The 18,331-nt window shown below is 41.1% G+C and overlaps 1 protein-coding gene across 26 annotated transcripts in view; it reads left to right on the top strand.

Annotated features, from left to right (window-relative positions):
• Positions 1–18,331, top strand: part of LOC105922250 (protein 4.1-like) — a 320,088-nt gene that overhangs the window by 145,636 nt on the left and 156,121 nt on the right. For 18 of the 26 annotated variants that reach the window (XR_004932394.1, XR_004932393.1, XR_004932395.1 and 15 more), the window contains 4 exons: positions 2,200–2,444; positions 2,935–3,003; positions 8,235–8,297; positions 10,470–10,640. Coding sequence is in view for 22 of the 26 variants with exons in the window: in XM_036145906.1 (XP_036001799.1) it covers positions 2,200–2,444; positions 2,935–3,003; positions 8,235–8,297; positions 10,470–10,640 (548 nt within the window). In the remaining 4 variants the exon portion in view is untranslated. Of the gene's footprint in view, positions 1–2,199; positions 2,445–2,934; positions 3,004–8,234; positions 8,298–8,419; positions 8,468–10,469; positions 10,641–18,331 lie in introns of all 26 variants that reach the window. The other 8 variants (XM_036145905.1, XM_036145904.1, XM_036145907.1 and 5 more) reach the window with 7 other exon arrangements.

The raw sequence follows: 18,331 nt of genomic DNA, 5'->3' as shown, positions 1-18,331 counted from the left end.
TCGTCTGTCGCCTGTAGTCAGGCTCCTTCGTCTGTCGCCTGTAGTCAGGCTCCTTCGTCTGTCGCCTGTAGTCAGGCTCCTTCGTCTGTCGCCTGTAGTCAGGCTCCTTCGTCGGTCGCCTGTAGTCAGGCTCCTTCGTCGGTCGCCTGTAGTCAGGCTCCCCCTTCGGTCGCCTGTAGTCAGGCTCCCCCTTCGGTCGCCTGTAGTCAGGCTCCCCCTTCGGTCGCCTGTAGTCAGGCTTCTCCTTCGGTCGCCTGTAACCAGGCTCCTTCGTCCGTCGCCTGTAGCCAGGCTTCTTCGTCAGTCGCCTGTAACCAGGCTTCTTCGTCAGTCGCCTGTAACCAGGCTTCTTCGTCAGTCGCCTGTAACCAGGCTCCTTCGTCAGTCGCCTGTAGCCAGGCTCCTTCGTCAGTCGCCTGTAGCCAGGCTCCTTCGTCAGTCGCCTGTAGCCAGGCTCCTTTTTCAGTCGCCTGTAGCCAGGCTCCCGCACTGGGAACCAGTGACCAGGCGCCGCTGCCTGTAGCCGTTAACCAGGCGCCGCTGCCTGTAGCCGTTAACCAGGCGCCGCCGCTTGTAGCCACTAACCAGGCGCCTCCTTTAGCCTGTAGTCCGGCGCCTCCTTTAGCCTGTAGTCCGGCGCCTTCCTCAGCCTGTAGTCCGGCGCCAGGTTCTATTTTCTTCCTCTCCAGACCCCGCCGACGGCCTCCGAGGTTTCTGGTCCGCCGAAGACCTCCGAGGTTTCTGGTCCGTCGACGGCCGTCTGTCACCTTGATCCGCCGATGGCCTCCTGGACTTCCGCCGGAGAGCCTGTCACGTCGGGGCCGTCCGACGGGACGACCGCCGAAGAGCCTGTCACGCCGGGGCCGTCCGCCGGAGAGCCTGTCACGCCGGGGCCGTCCGCCGGAGAGCCTGTCACGCCGGGGCCGTCCGCCGGAGAGCCTGTCACGCCGGGGCCGTCCGCCGGAGAGCCTGTCACGCCGGGGCCGTCCGCCGGGACGACCGCCGGAGAACCTGTCACGTCTGGGCCGTCCGCCGGGACGACCGCCGGAGAACCTGTCACGTCTGGGCCGTCCGCCGGGACGACCGCCGGAGAACCTGTCACGTCTGGGCCGTCCGCCGGGACGACCGCCGGAGAACCTGTCACGTCTGGGCCGTCCGCCGGGACGTCCACCGGAGAACCTGTCACGCCGGGGCCGTCCTCCGGGAGGTCCATCAGACTCTTGTTTTTTTCTGAATGACTGTCTGTTATGACCTGCCCTTTGAGGGTTGTTTTCTGTTGAGGGACTTGTATTTTCGATATTGTTTTTCTTTTTCAGATTCTGACCCTCCAGCCTGTAACCCCCTCCACCCGCCCGGTTGGACTTTCCTTTTGTTTTGTTTGTACTTTTCGAGACGGTTGAGGGCGTCTAGGATCCGCCCTTGAGGGAGGGGCTCTGTAACGTTCTGTTGTGGTTTTGATTTAGCATTATTTCTGTTTCTTGTGTTAGAGTTATGCCTAGCCTGTTTTTGTTATCTGGCCTTTGTTATTAGTTTATTTCAGCCCTTGCCTGTTTAGCCTTATTTCTTACCTTAAGTTTTTGTCTATCAGTCTGTTGCTCCCTTTATTATTTCCACCTGTTTTGGTTAATTAGTCCCGCCCTGCTCTTCTGTTCCGTTCGTCTATTTAAGCCCACCTTCGTTTCTGCTCAGTTGCTGGATTATCTCGTCTCGTCCCTGTCCGTTACCTCATGGTAAGAGCTTTGCAGCCTCTGTTTATGTTATATGTTGTTTACCCCGAATTATCTGTCCTGTTTTTGAGTCTGTCCCAGCCTTTTTTTACCCTGGAGGGTCCGTCATCTTTTTCAATAAAAACCCTTTTTTTAGCATATGCTCCGTGTTTGGCTTAACTTTGGATTCACCACATCAAAATCATTACAAGTATGTAATGACTTTAATTGTGTTGCGTTATGTTTTGAAGCAAATTGTATTTTAATTCATTGGATGTGAATCAGATTATATGGTTGCAATGTATCTAAATAAACTTGTTTCTTTATGAGTGAATATAAACTGTTTTTCAAGAGGTGACACTTGTTTTATTTAGCAGTATATAAAAAACTATATTGAATTGAAATATTTTTGTTCATTACATAGTGTAGTATGTCAGATTTTATTGTTTTATTGTAAGTTTTAAGTGAGTTGTCTCCTTTTTACCCATCCCAGCAATGGTCACTACTCCTGACAACAAATCCAATCGTCCGGTCAGTGCCCCTGCTATGTCACCAGTATCTTCAGGTGAGGCAAGACCATCACCACTACTACCCACACTACCTCAACCTAACCATCCTGATAGCTACAAACCCAAAACCCAACGACATGCAGATTGGAAGATGGAGCTAAAGACAGAATGTAAGCCAGAGTACACCAAGAGCCGGAGCCCAAAGCCACAGTCTACTTCAGAGATTAAGGTAGGGTGCATTTGAAAGACTGGGTGTTTTAGGACAATGCCATTATGCTTTTACTCTATCTAGGACTGGACAAGGTTACTGCGTAAAAATATTATCAAAGACTCAAATGAAAGGTGATTTAGTAATTGTTTTCAATTTACAACAGTTTATTTAGAAATGCAATTTTACAAAATATTTATGCCTTTTATATTATATTTAGAAATTACATTTTTCAAATTATTTATGCCTTTTACATTATATTATTGTGATCTATTTACAGTAACTATCCAATAAAAACACGTGTGCTATGCTTTTAGATGTCAATTTTAAATGTACATATAGAAATAATAAAACAAAATCTTCCTTTTAATAATCTAAATGTGTAGAAGTTTGCTAATAACCAAAACCTCTACAAATGCAAGAAATATGGCTGGTATACCTATGTTGAGATTGTAGCCTGGGGTTTTCTTGGAACTGACTGTAATATTATGAGTTTTGTATATACTACTAGAGTGTTGCCAGGAGAGAGCGGAGGCAATCCCCATCTGTGACCAATAGAGAGAAAGAGAAAAAGAACCAGGTTTGTTTGACGGATGCATGATCAATCAGCATGAGAATACTAATGCAGTTTCTTTTAGACTTTCTTTAGACTTTTTTCTGCTGAAATCCTTTATAGGACATAAGACAAAGCAATAATTAAAGGAGCAATAAGTAATACTGACATCTAATGTTGCAAATTGGAACAGTACATAAACAGTGCCTTCACAGAGAACAGCAATTTCTCAACGGTGTAAAACTCCACTGAATTTTTACTTCCACAGGATAGGTATATTTTGTTCCATTTCTGGTCTGCTCCTTTTACTGGCCAACATAAAAGACCAGGTGTTGCGTTGTGTTTTGGGAACCCTGGGAACTCAGGAACCAGGAAGTAAACATGCGCTACATACTGCATCAAGGTAGCTCCGAACCATACCTCTAGGTTTGAAATTCGAAAAACGTGACTAAGACCAATTGTTAATAGGGAATGTTACTTCCAATCCAGGTGACAACTGAGATTTAAGTTTATTTTGCAGTAAATATCTTACTTATTGCTCCTTTAAAGCAAAAAATAAACAGTCTGTTGTGGTTAAATTAAATAGAGAATTAAGGAAAATGTATTTGGTTTTCCAAATTGAAAGTTGGTATGACACAAGTACACAAAATATATATTGACAAAATCATTTAAATAAAAATGCTTTAGCCTCTATAGAGAACGAAATCCTTGTATTTTAAGTAACAAAAACAAATTATTCACATATTTTATGTTTTTACAAATTTTTACCCTTGTATGGTGTTTAGATCTGTAAAAAGTTGATAATCTTTTCAAATACAGCTTTTATGCAAACATATATCAAAACTCATGATCAATAATAATATCCATCCAATTCTCATGAGAATTTTGTGCGAACTTTTAAAATATTGCAAAAAAGAAAATGCGCATCAGATGTGTTTCCATTTACTGGTTTGTAGCGAAGGTGCCACACGGGAGGGATATGTTGTAAAGCAAGACTAAGCGGCCACAGAGGCAATTCTAGCGACATAACACTCGATTTTGACTATTAACGCGAAGCAACACAAAACCTGCAAGGGATGCGAAAGCAACAGTTGCTCGAGTTTAAAAAGCTGCACTTTTCTGTCTTGTCGCTCAGCAACAATAAATCAGGACCTAGATGTGGCTGTGACGTGGGGTGAAGGACTGCGGCAGAGACAAAGCAGTTTTCATTCAAGCTGTATGCAAAGGAAATTTCGTTCTGTACGCACTCTGTGCATACAAAATGACAAAGTTGTCTAAGTCTAAGTCAACATGGAAGACAAGCTGATAGTGGCGGCAGGGCAGTCAAACTTTTTTACAGTAGCAGTCCACACACTATCAGGTAGGAGGATGCACTTATGCCGGTGCCCGAGCCCCGGAGGGCAGAATTTTGAAAAATAGTCTCCCTGATGTATTTTGGAAGCCTTTAAGACAGGTGATTATTTAAAGAATAGAATCAGAGTGCATGTTTTAAATTGAATAAAAGGCAAAAAAAGAAGTGTATGATCAATTCTTCAAAAACAACCTTTGTTTTTTTATTATTATTCTTAAAACATTATTTTTTCACATGACGTTATCATCATGTTTTAACAGGGTAAGGTAATCTCCATTTGCATAAAATTAGTTTAATTTTATTTACTAGCACCACATAAAACAGATCAGATTAGGTGAGGTCTATTCATCTTAATATTATTATTCACAGTTCTGTTCTAAAAACGATCGTAACATTTCTTCACGAACCAAGTTGAATTTTTATGATAAAAATACAGGGTTAGAATTTGAAATTGAATTTACATGTTGAATTTATTTCAGTCATATTGCTCTTTCGAAATCTCTTATCTCAGTTTAATTTCACTTGCACTCATCATACACACGATATCATATCATCGACGAGGATTCTAGAGACGAACACAAAATGCATCCCCTGAAAAACTTTGATAATTTGCTGCTGTAATATTATATTATATGTAATACTGTAGATTTTTCAGAATAAAAAGCTAACAGATATGCATAATCAAAAAATATCAGAAATGCAATTATAGAGCATTCAGTATTGTAAGAAAGCCCATGCTGTTTCTGGATAAATACATTACTGTATGAGTTAAGTTATATTCCTTTTTATGCCTCTTTCCTTGTAAGTTTGAAATATCCCATGCTCCTGTATGCACCATAGCTTTCTGACGCTCATGAATGCATCACACTAGTCTATGAACGCGGTGCTGTGTGCTGTGCACGTTTGATTTTCCGCTTAAAACAAAGCTTTGCAGTTTCAAAACTCACTTCGGCTCTCACGGTTTTATTGCACTTTTCGGCATAACAGTGCAATAAAGGGGCTGTGTTTTGATTGGAAAAGTAGCATCTCGGTTGGAACAAGGAACCCAATCACTCGTTAATGTTGCTCTCAGTGGAGACAGATGCTAAGGTGATTTTTGGGATGTATAATCGGGGAAAAGTAGGGTGGCGGCAAGAGCTGCTATAGACGGCGATTTGCCGCCATTGACCGGCTACTTTTGACTGCCCTGTAGTGGCGGTCTGCAGTCAACCTGGGTTGTATGACTCAGCAAATTATTACTACCAAGATAAGTCCAGAAAGGAGCAAGCCTGAGGGAAAGTGAATGAGGAGGCTGGAGTGGCAGTTAAGTGAAAGAGTCACTAGATAGCGCCATTGTACTTGTGGCTTGCTGTCTCTTCGTCGGTCCACACATACCTGTTGTTGCTTCCAGACCTGTTTTCGAGCGTTATAGGAATATCCCAGAAGATGCCAGCAAGAGAAACAGCTGATCCCTCTTGTGAGGTAAATGTCTGCTACGTCAGAACTGAATCAACAAATGTGTTTCCATCTCCTCTTTAGTGCATTTACTGTTCTTCGAAAAAGTCAAAAACCACATTAAGTGAGCAGAAAACTTTTTTGTAAAATTTAGTGAGTTAATTAGAATTTTGCCATTTTCATCAACCCCTTCAAATGAAATACTTCAAAATGTGCATTAAAAACGTTGATGGAAACGCAACTTTATTTGTCCCCTGGGGGGTAAATTGCATTTCAGTACAGCCCATGAAGAAAGACAAACAGACGCTGCCTTTTTGCAGTGTAGATAAAATAATTGATTGGGATGTTTGAGGGGAAATATTTACATTTATCACACTGTCTCACGATAGGGACAGTATGAGGATGCAAGAAAGACCCTCAGCACAAAAATATAACATTTTTGTGCTGAGGGTCCCAAGTGACCAGCGCATCTGCGCAAATCCAACCTTGGGTATTTGTCCCCGGGGCTAGTAGTCTATGATGGTGTATTTCTCAATCAGTTCAGGGCAGGTAGTGGGGGCAGACCGCCTTGTTTACATAACATCCAGAGTAAGAGATACCAGCCTCAAAGGCTAGCATCGGGCAAGCCAATTCAGATAGCAACAAATTGTTTCGTCTGTTTTGACTGTGAAAAGTTTTCCATTTGCCTTGGTCTTTCCGGTACATCTCAGTGGCAAGTCAGAAACAGCCAAATGTGTGGTCTTTCTGCCATAAATCGAGTTGATAATTCCCTCAAAAGCTATTCCATTCACCACTGAGACTGCAGCCAGCCTGCGATACTGTGTAAGGATCTTGCTGTTTCGCTTACAAAGCATCTGAGTCTGGGTGTTCATAGCTCAATGTTGTTATCATAAATCCAATTATGTACGCATCTTCCACATCCTCGACGGACAAAATAGACAGACACACAATTCTCTACATCTCCCAGGAGTCCAAAATATATCCACCTGCAAATCTACCCTTGCAACAGCTGCTCTCTCCTTTGCCCTGTCTTCAAAAAAGCAATGATAGTAAATACTAACCGGAAAATATTTACATTTAAATATGTAATTTATACACCTTTATAGGAAGACATTCCACAGAGTCAGTTAACTGCTCATTATAATAAGATTCATCAGCACGCCCGCCGACTGGGGGAACAAACGGGTCAGTTTTCCTGGGCCCAGGACAGAGGGGGGGGCCCAAAACTGACACTCTGCCCGACCATTCTTGACTATTGTGATTTGTTGATGCCTATTTTGTGAGAACTTGTGTGAATTGTGAAGAACAAATAAAAAAAGCATTTTTTGAGGTCAAGATATGGTCAGTTCATTAGAAATACAACAGCTACTAAAGCTATAAATAATAATAATTATTATAATTATAATTATATATCACTATTATTATTAGTATTATTATTATTATTATTATTTGGTATTGCGGGTTGGTAGCACTATATCCTTGCAGCAAGCAGATCCGGGTTCAGATCCATATCTTAGGTCTCCTGCCGGGAGTTTGTATGTTCTCCCTGTGCATGTATTGGTTCTTTCCGGTTACTCCAGCTTCCTCCCACAATCCAAAAACATGACTGTAAGGTCTCTCTAAATCGCTCTTTGGTGTGAGTGTGTGTGTGCACCACACAGGACGTGTGTATCTGTTGATGGACTGGCGACCTGTCCAGGTGTACCCTGCCTCTCGCCCAAGACTGCTGGAGAAAGACACCAGCACCCCTGTGCATAAACAAAATATGGATGGATGGATAACTTACTCTTACATTTCAGCAGTAGGGCATAATATTGTAATAAAATACACAGGAGCACTAATAATTAAACAGCTTGCTAAACTAATGTATGCACCTGGTAGCAGTGTAATTTAGATACTAAAGGCTGAATTCAGGTTTAAAATGTTCTCAGGAGTCTGGGTGAAAACAATTAATTACTCAAATAAACCCTTACCATTTCATCTACTTTATTTATTTGAAGCAATTTACTTCCACTTCCAACCCCATAGAAAGAAACAGATGTTCATGTTGTGCACTAATGTGAATGTGTTTAAATTAATCTTTGATGAAATTTTTTAAAACAGAGTTCTCATATAGTAAAAATGATAAAAAAACATTTTAAATTTAACATGAGCTTATTGAACTTGTGCAAACTCAGTGCACAGACCTAGATACCCTTCTTATGCAAAACCCTATGCACTAGCATTTTATGCATGTACATCTTGTAAATTGAAATTCTAGGATTTTCATTTGTCTTGTTGGCTTTTATACACATACCAACCAAAGGTCCTCGTCCTTTCTTTGCTGAGCTTGGAATTGTAAACTGCATTGTATGTTCCTGCACAGGAATGTTCTATCTCACTATAGCCATTGCTGTCATTTGGACATCAGAACATAAAAGTTATCCTGTCTTGCTTACAACCAGTTTTTATTCCTTTTCCTCATTTTTCACAGAAAAGACCCAAGAGACTTGAGGGTGAAACTATTTATATCAGACATAGCAATTTAATGTTGGAGGTTTGTATTTTTAGTGTCACCAGTTCTGGTAGTTTTTGTAACAGTTCTGAGCGCATGAATGTAATGTTTGTTTTCATTTGCTTGACATGTTTTTGTTTTGTTTTTTCTTTCTCTTTCTGTAGCTCAACCCAAAAGGGTTTGCATGCACCGTTTTCCTGTCTAATTGTCATGCAAGTAGTTTCACATCAATTGCTTCTGTTTGTCATTTAGGTTTTTCACTTTCTGAAATATATGACTGGGAAGCCATTCATTTTATTCAAAACAGTCTGCCTAGCTTGTCATTAGTGCTAAAACAAATCTGCTATGCACAATAAGACATGGAATACTTGTGGCATCACTGATAGGAGTAAATTATCCATATGACTTGAACATTTCTGGATCTACTCTCTAATCTCCACATATGAAAGTTTGTTTGAGACTGGGCCAGAATGTTATATGACAGATCAAAAAATCCTTGATTAGTTGGTGCAGAGGTCGGATAATACCGTTAGACCTTCAAGCCATCATTAGGCAATGCATAATAAACCGTCATGCAACTTTAATCAGTAAAGCTACATGGGCAAAGTCTCTTGTTATGGTGTAACCTGCAAATATCACACTAATTTAAAGACTAATCCATGTTATCTAAAAAGGTGTATTATGATAAACCTATTTGATGTTAACAGTAAAAAAAAAACATTTTCTAATGGGCTGTGGGAACATACGTAAAGAACTGAGTTTTGAATAAAAGCATTAATAGTGGATATAAAAGTGCTTTACCCACTTTTCATACATGGTGCCATCATCCCATTTCCTGTCATACATTTTGCCTGAAGCCAAATAGAAAATGCACAGGCATAATATTGTAATACAAATGGTTATATTCAGCCTGGTGTATCAAGCTAAGCTAGATAATGAGTACTTACAACCCTGAATCCATTATCCTGGAATCTGATGATACTAGTTGAAATCAAAATGAAAATTATTTTAAGTTTAAGGCTTTATCTATTTATTTTTGGTCATGGTGGCCTTTATGTGATAGTTCATATACAATAAATTGGTTAAAAGAAAAAGGGATATGTGTTAAAATAAAAATGCCCAATATTGCGAGTTTAACTACAGACTGCTGTAGTGAGGATTGACCGTCTCACCCGGAAATCTCCATTATTATTGAATAAACTTTTTTTAACAGTTAAAATATGTAGCAATGCTATACTCTTTCCCAGTCATGTATGTAACATCAGTTTCCCAATCTTTGTACATTGCTGTAATTGTTTTTCACTTGTTACAAATAACTTTCCTTATCTTCTATCTGACCTGTACTTTGTCAAGCTGAATGTTTTTGTGCCACTTCTGTTGTCTTGGTAACTGTTTTTACCATTGTTTAACACGTTCACAGGCTTTATAATGAAAATAATGACATTTACGTTTCACAAATGCGACTTCCCTCTTTCCATCCACATTAAAATCTAAATGTACAATAATGTAGAAAGCATCCTTCAGTGATCAGCCCAGATAATGAGCTGCAAATTGTGTTGCATTGCATTGACTAGACTCCAGTTTATGCTCCCAGTTCTATGCTGGGCCTAGGGTTTGCTGTTGCTCATGTATGTTTTTTGTCATTGACACATATAACAAAGAGACACAGCACTTTAAATTCATTAGACAGAGAGGGTAATGTGGAGTATTCAAATAGTGTGAGCATAAATTATATTTAATAAATCCAGTCCATGAAATTAGAATCATGAACGACAGTCATCTTTACAATTTTCTGGAGTGTAATCTAAGTTTTTGTTTAGCCAATTAGTTTAATTTTAAAGTGAATCCCCAGATTTCATTTTAGGCAATGTATTTACCTTGTACTGAATAGGGACCAATTTCTGAACATCCCTTAGGAAAAGCACAAAACCATTTAACTTGTTAAAAAACACTTTCCCTGCATGCTGAGAGAGGGACATTGACATTTTTCTTGTACCTACCTTTATAATTAGAAAAAGTCATTATTCACTCATCCATTATACCTGTCCTTTCACTCATGTAATGTTCAATGGTAGTACACAGTGCTATTCTATTTTCAGTGGATTTTTTTCTCACTTGTTTTGGTGAACATTTAACTCATTCTATTATTGTGTGTGATAATTTTTTGACCTGTTGCCCTATCATTAAATTAATATGACTTTTTCATTCTTGAAGGACCTTGATAAGACCCAAACTGAGATTATGCGTCACCACACTAGTATCAGTGAGCTCAAGAGAAGTTTTATGGAGTCAGTACCAGAACCTCAACCCAGTGAGTGGGACAAGCGTCTTTCCACCAACTCTCCACTCCACACAGTGAGTGTCAACGGCCAGCTGCAACCAGCGGTGAGTCTTGTGATCTAGAAGAAAATATCTGCATGTTTGCTTCTTCTGTTTCCAAGCCCTGCCAAAATGTAAAATCCCCCTTCCTAGTTGGTGCATATTCATTTGTTTTATTTTATGAAAAACTAGCAAAAAACGAATCTGATATAATGAAGTAAAAAAGTTTTGTTTTTTTACTAACTCCCAGTTGGTCGGGGCAGATAACCGTTCACATCGAGCCTGGCTCTGCTGGAGATTTTTTCTTCCCGTTAAAGGGGAGTTTTCCTCTCCACTGTCACTTCATGCTTGCTCCGTATGAGAAAATGCTGCAAAGCCATGGACAATGCAGACAACTGTCCACTGTGGCTCAGCGCTCTTTCAACTCAACTCAAAATGTTAACTGTACTGTTATTGGTCTATGCACATTAAATCATTAGGAACATTAAAAATCCCCAAAAAACATTAAAAGCCAAAAAATATTAGTAGGCGTTTACTTCAGTCTTTCTGATAGTTTTCTACAGGCTGCTTTACTGCAACAGTAGAATAAAATCCTGAAATCATGGCTTTTAGTTTCAGTGCCACCCCAAAAGTTTAAGTGGCTCCATCTGGCCATCCCTATGAAACATTTCTGGAGGCACCACTGCCCAACCAACCTACTCCTGTAAGAAAATGTCAATGTGTTTGTAGAAAGTCTGGAAATGTGAAGGATTTGTTTTCAGCAAGTTTTAGGTTCAGATAAGTATTAAAAGTATTACCAGAATTTTGTCTCTCTCCCATTGTCCAAATGTTGTGTTTGTCCTTCAGTCCTCCACCCTTCATGCTCTGTCCTTCCTTCCTCCCTTTCCTTCCTTCCTCCTTTGATTTTGCCCTACATCCTTTTTTTCTGACTTCTACTGACAGTGTGTGATGATTAATAACAATACACTAATTCTAATTTTAATAATACTAATATACAATATCGGAATGCTGACAGCTGCTCAGTTTATCTCATTTATTAAATAGCGCCAATTCATCATCATCATCATCATCATCATCATCATCATCATCATCATCATCATCATCATCATCATCATCATTAACTTTATTTATAAAGCACTTTACTGCCAGCCACAGCTGACAAACAGTGCTGAACATTAAAAACAATAAAATGGAGATACAATGGAAAAACGAAACCCACAATAATAAATTAAGAAACTTGCTACAAAACACAATAAACAATGCAAATACAGATAAAAACCATACCAGTAAAAATTAAGTAAAATCAAATCTCAGTTGGTTTTAAAGCCAGTGAGTAAAAGTATGTTTATAACAAGCTTTAAAAATTAACAATAGGGGACCTGTCTAATGTGCATGGTTTGAGAGTTCCATAGTTTTTGGCCCCAATAGAGAAGGCCCTGTTTTACCAGGAGCAACTGGTCAGCGGACCTAAGAGACTGATTGGGGGTGTAGCGATGGAGAAGCTGTACCAAGTAGGGCGGGGCCAAGTTATGTAAGACTATACAAATTGACAAAGGGATTTTAAAATGAACTATAAGATACACTGGGAGCCAATGAAGAGAAGCTAGGACCACAGTAATATGCTACTTTTTACGTGTTTCTATTAAAAGATGTGCTGCAGCATATTGCACCAGCTGCAGATGAGCAAGTGAGGTCTGGCTGATTCCGAGATAAAGGGAATTACAGGGAATTATCACAACCCTTATATAGAGGCAACCTTATCAATGAAGAACTTCATAAACTGATTACACAATTAAACAGAGGCTTCTAAACCCATACTCTGCAGAGTATTAAAAAAATAATCAATGATGCTAAAAAGAGCACGAGGATATTGGCTATAAGATTAGATTAAATTAGACAAGTGTTCCTTTTTGGCATCTTTAACTGAGTCCTGATAATAGTGCCAGGAGTCTTTGAAAATGTGAAGGGACACTTGCAACTTGTCTTTCCTCCACCTGCACTCTGCTCGGTGACATTCACGTCTAGCAGCTTGAGTCCATTCATTAAAGCAGGGATTAGGTTTAGCTCTTGGCTGTCTGGTCTTTAAAGGAGCAACAGTATCCAGTACAGCCAAACAAGAAGAGTGGAGCCAGGAACTAAGCTCTTCAATATCACTTACAGCAGGTGGACAGAGCTGATGAAACATCTCACCGAACTGGCTGACAGTGGAGGAGTTTATAATCCTGCAGCTCTGAACAGGAGCCATCCATCCTCTTCTGCGTATCCGGGGTCGGGTCGCGGGGTTAGCAGCTTCAGTTGGGAGGCCAAGACATCCCTCTACCCAGCCACTTGGGCCAGCTCCTCCGGGGGAATCCCAAGGCGTTCCCAGGCCAGGGAACGCCTTAGTGGAGGCTCCTCTACTAAGGGCAGTACATCCTCCCCAACCCGGAGAAGGCACTCTACCCTTTTCCGGCTCAAGACCATGGTCTCGGATTTGGAGGCACTGATCCTCATCCTGGCCACTTCACAGTCGGCTGTGAACCGCTCCAGTGAGAGCTGTAGACCACGCCCTGATGAAGCCAATAGAACCATGTCATCCGTGAATAGCAGAGACGCAATCCTAGGGCCACCAAAATGGATCCCCTCAACATCTTGGCTGTCCCTAGAAATTCGTGACAAAGGGCAACCTTGGCGAAGTCCAACTCTCACTGGAAACGAGTCCGACTTACTGCCGGCAATGCAGTTAAGTCATACAAAGACCTAACAGCTCTTATTAAAGGGCCCTGTACTCCATACTCCCAGAGTACCACCCACAGGACCCCCTGAGGGACACAGTCGAATGCCTTCTCCAGATCCACAAAGCAAAGTCCCGTGCACCCTCCAGGATCCTGCTGAGGGTGTAGAGCTGATCCAGTGTTCCACGGCCAGGACGAAAACCACACTGCTCTTCCTGAATCCGAGATTTGATTATCCGACGGATCCTCCTGTAAATAGGGGGACCACCATCCCAGTCTGCAAATCCAGGGGAACTGCCCCCGATGTCCACGCAATGTTGCAGAATTGGGTTAACGAACACAACCCCACAACATCCAGAGCCTTAAGGTACTCACGGTGAATTTCATCCAGCCCCGGGGCTTTGCCACCAAGGAGCTTTTTAACCATCTCGGCAACCTTAGCACCAGAGATGGGAGAACCTGACCCAGACTCCCCAGGCTCTGCTTTCTCAATGGAAGACGTGTTGGTGGGAATAAGGAGGTCTTTAAAGTGTTCCACCCACCAACACACAACATCCCGAGTCAAGGTCAGTGGCACACCACCCTCACTATAAACAGTGTTGGTACTTGCACTGCTTCCCTCTCCTGAGACGCCCGATAGTGGACCAGAATTGCCTCGAAGCCGTACAGAAGTCTTTCTCCATGGCCTCTTCGAACTCTTCCCACGCCAGAGTTTTTTGCTACAGCGACCAGCCGAGCCACCTGCCGCTTGGACTGCCGGTACACATCAGCTGCATCCGTAATCTCTCAAGCCAATAAAGCCTGACAGGACTCCTTCTTCAGCTTGGCAGCTTCCCTCGCCGCTGGTGTCCACCAGCATGTTTGAGGGTTGCCGCTGTGACATGCACCGCCATGGCCAAAGGTCCGACTAGCTGCCTAAACAATACAGGTATGGAACATGGTCCACTCAGACTCAATGTCCCCCACCTACCTCGGAACGTGTTCAGAGCTCTCCCCGAAGTGGGAGTTAAAGCTCCGTCTCTCGGGAGACTCTGCCAGACGTTCCCAGCAAACTCTCACAATATGTTTGGGCCTACCAGGTCTGATAGGCTTCCTCCCCCACCATCGGAGCCAGCTCACCACCAGGTAGTGGTCGGTGGAGAGCTCTGCCCCTCTCTTCACCCGAGTGTCCAAGACATGCGGCCGCAGGTCATATAAAACAACAAAGTCGATCATAATGTTCAGGCATAGGGTGTCCATATGTGCTCTTGGCACCAGGACACCCTATGCCTGAACATGGTGTTCGTTATGGACAATCCACGACAAGCTCAGAAGTCCAACAACAGAACACGGCTCGAGTTTAGATCAGGTGAGTCATTTCTCCCAACCACGCCCCTCCAGGTCTCACTGTCATTGCCCATGTGAGCGTTGAAGTGCCCCCAGCAAATGAGGGAGTTCCCGGAAGGGGCACTCTCCAGTACACGTTCTAAGGACTTCTAAAAGGGTGGGTAATCTGAACTGTTGTTTGGTAAGCACAAAACAACAGGCAGCCAAAGGATCTGGACGGCAAGTCCCCGCCCCTCGACTGCCACCCATTACACAACGCACCCAGACCCCTTTGGTCCCTTCCAACAGGTGGTGAGCCCATTGGAAGGGGGACCCCATGTTTCGTCTTCGGGCTGTGCCTGGCCGGGCTCCATGGGTAAAGCCCGGCCTCCAGGCGCTCGCCAGCATTGGCCCACCTCCAGGCCTGGCTTCAGAATTTGCACAGGATATATGATAAAAAATTTCCCAGTTAAACACAGTCAATCCAAAGAATAAGACAAGATCTAATGTGTGACCTTTTTCATGTGTTAGACCAGACACAGACTGTATCAAATTAAGAGTTAATCAGAGTTAAAAATTGCAGTGTTGTGCAGATACACGGGATTATCCACAACCATGCCTTGCCGGACAGGGGGGACAAACGGGTCATTTATTTAAAATGTAAAAAAAAAAGGCATTTCTGTTGTTATAATAATAATAATAATTTATTAATAATAAAATAATAATAATAATAAGAATAATAATAATAATAACTATTATTATATAATAATATTAATAACTATTATTATTAATTTTATTGTTATTATTATTATATTATTATTAATTAATAATAATAATAATAATAATAATAACAGAAATGCATATTTTATTTTAACATTTTAAATAAATATTTTTACTTTGACTGTAAGGTACCTGCCAGATTAAAAAATGAATAAAATAACAACATAATCATCTGAAATGTGTAATATATTCTAGATTGGACTTGAAATTGAAAAACTGCTTTCCAAGGGACAAACATTTTTTATTATTCATTTTTAAATATTAAACTGAAAAATTGTTAAACTTATAGAATAAACAAATATATAAAATACATTATTTCTGGCTAGTTCATTTAACTTAAATTTACGTTGTAATTTCTTTTACCTCTGAATAGAAAAGGTGGACACATCCGTTTTATTATTTTTCTGGAATAAAAATCCAGCTCTTTGGTAAATATCCCCTTTCAATGAAGAACTGCAGGTCACGAAAGATTACAAACGAATCCATTGCGTGATCAAACTGTGGGAGTGCAACAGTTAAGTACAGAGAAAATCAAATATTTCAACCAAATTTAAATGTATACACTGTATGACAATGAGAGCTGCGTTCTTCAAAGGCATATGTGTGCTGGGTCCTTGGAAAGCAGCATGGCAATAGGCCGTTATTTCCGGTGGTACAGACTGACTGAGAGGCAGCGCCCCTGCTGTCTGATCAAGGGTACTACCACAAGTCACAGATAATTTTTACCGTTGAGATGTTTGTGTCAAAAGTCAAAATGAAGGCGTAACTTGTAAAGTGAATTTGTGACTCACAGCAGCAGATTTGTGCTGTTTTTACTCGTAAAAACATGTTTTTTTAAAAGATTTTAATACACGTTGTTTGAATTTGTTTTGCACCATTTGTTTTAGATCAACTGTAGCAGAACTGAATGATAGACATTTATGATGTGCAACTCACAGAAGACAATTTGTGTACTTGTACTGAAGAATTTGAAGAGGTGTAACTTTGTTTTGTACTTGTGACAGATTAAAAAAATCTACAATTACAAAACACCAAAGTTACAATGCACAAATAGTATTACAACAATAGTTTTGGAACATTTGGAGCAAAACTGAGAATGTAAGAGGTTTTTCATGTGCAACTTACAGAACACAATTTGTGTACTTGTACTTAAAATTTGAACAGGTGTAAAAAATATTGTACTTGTGATTTTTTTTTTAATTCTACAAATACAACACTTAGAATTTAACTCCCTCTACAACTTCAATTCATGCTTACAATGCACAAATCATTTTGGAACAAAAGAACCTTCATATGTTTGGCTTTATTTTAATACCGTAAATGAAATCAAGCTGTATGTTTTGTAAAAAGCCAGTTAAATTCAGTGGAAACACTACAAATTTATCTAAGCATGTGAAAAACCAAGAGCAAGAAAACGTCGAGCCACAGAAACGGAGAGAGGAGACCAAACTTCTCTCATTGCCCCGACAGACCAGACCCACAGACTGACGTCACTGACTGAGGCGTTTCAGTCCTCCAGAGAACATCCAGGTAGATAAGAGTGGTCATCCTCAGCAGCAGTTCATGTTAACTTTCAAAGTAAAAGTAGATATTATGTATCATATGCTACTGGAGCCCACACAGAAAATGTACCCAGTACATATATCCTATTAAAAAGTGTTATTTAAGATAAGATAGCATTAGCTAATCTTTTATTTATCCCACAACGGGGAAATTTATAGGATTAAAGCAACAGGCAGGTGCACACAATACAGACAAAATTATATAAGGTTGAAAGATATAGAGCTGGATTAGGAAAAAAAACACTATGAACATAATATTATTATATTTAATTGTAATAATAAAATAAAAATCACAAAACCCAAAAGGTCAACAGTTTCATGATACATCAAGCTTAGGGACTGGCTAATATACAGCAGGTCAAAAAAGGCCATATTCTGGCTCCGGTGCTTGCTGTTCTCTTACGAAGAAAAGATCAACTAGTACACTAAATTCAACAGATGGGTTGAAAATATCCAGTATAAAATAGAGAAACCCGGGGCATGAAGTATACAGTTAAGTTAACTTTTTTTGGTATGTGTGTGTGTGTGTAGTGGCGGCAGGTGTAGAGGGGGGGCCCAAAAAGACTGCGTTGTCCCGGGCCCTAGCAAAGCTGTCAGCTGGCCTGTCCACAACAAATGGTCTTTCCGCAGCCTTACTGTCATACTCCTCCTTCTGCTTTTACTGCATCCTCTCTCATGACAATGTTTAGTTTTAGGAAGTCCAACCACGACTGCACATGTCTCTTTAGGTGTAAATCTGCTGGTGATTTTCCAGCCACAGTGTTGGGAGTTGTACAGTAACACAGCAGAAGGTGAGAGATTTTGTCCTCAACACTTAATTCCTCTTCATCCAACTTTTTAATGCATGCTTTGAAAGTGGCAACATGGCTCTTAGCTAAACCATTGGTGGATGGATATTGTGGTGCACCAGTTGTGTGGAGGATACTGTTCCTTTTAACCAACAGCTGGAACTCATTCAACATGAAAGTTGTGGCATTGTCCATGACAATTTGCTTTGGTTATCCATATGATTAAGCCTCGCAATGGTTGCAGAGGATGTTTTTTAGTCATCTTGAAAAACTCCAGCCACTTAGAATAAGCATCCACCAGTATCATAAACATTGAACCATAAAACAGACCTGCAAAGTCAGTGTGAAGCCTTTTCCAACCTCTCCCGGGGAGGAGTGGGAAAGGGCATGAGCAGAGGTTTATTGTCAGTGATATTGGTGGAATTTCTTCACTCCATACACTAGGCTCAATGCCTCCTTTTCTTTTTTGTGGCTTGCTTTTTAACACAGGAGGCTGACAGGACAGGGGGTGGAAGAGGGGAGAGAATGCGGCAAAAAGGCTCGGAGTCGAACCCGGGTCGACCGCGTCGAGGACATAAGGCCTCCGTACATGGGTTGCGCTACCCGCT

This window comes from Fundulus heteroclitus, chromosome 13, assembly GCF_011125445.2.
Source record: "Fundulus heteroclitus isolate FHET01 chromosome 13, MU-UCD_Fhet_4.1, whole genome shotgun sequence".
Taxonomy (NCBI): Eukaryota; Metazoa; Chordata; class Actinopteri; order Cyprinodontiformes; family Fundulidae; genus Fundulus; species Fundulus heteroclitus.
This window is presented reverse-complemented; position numbering and strand designations above follow the sequence as displayed.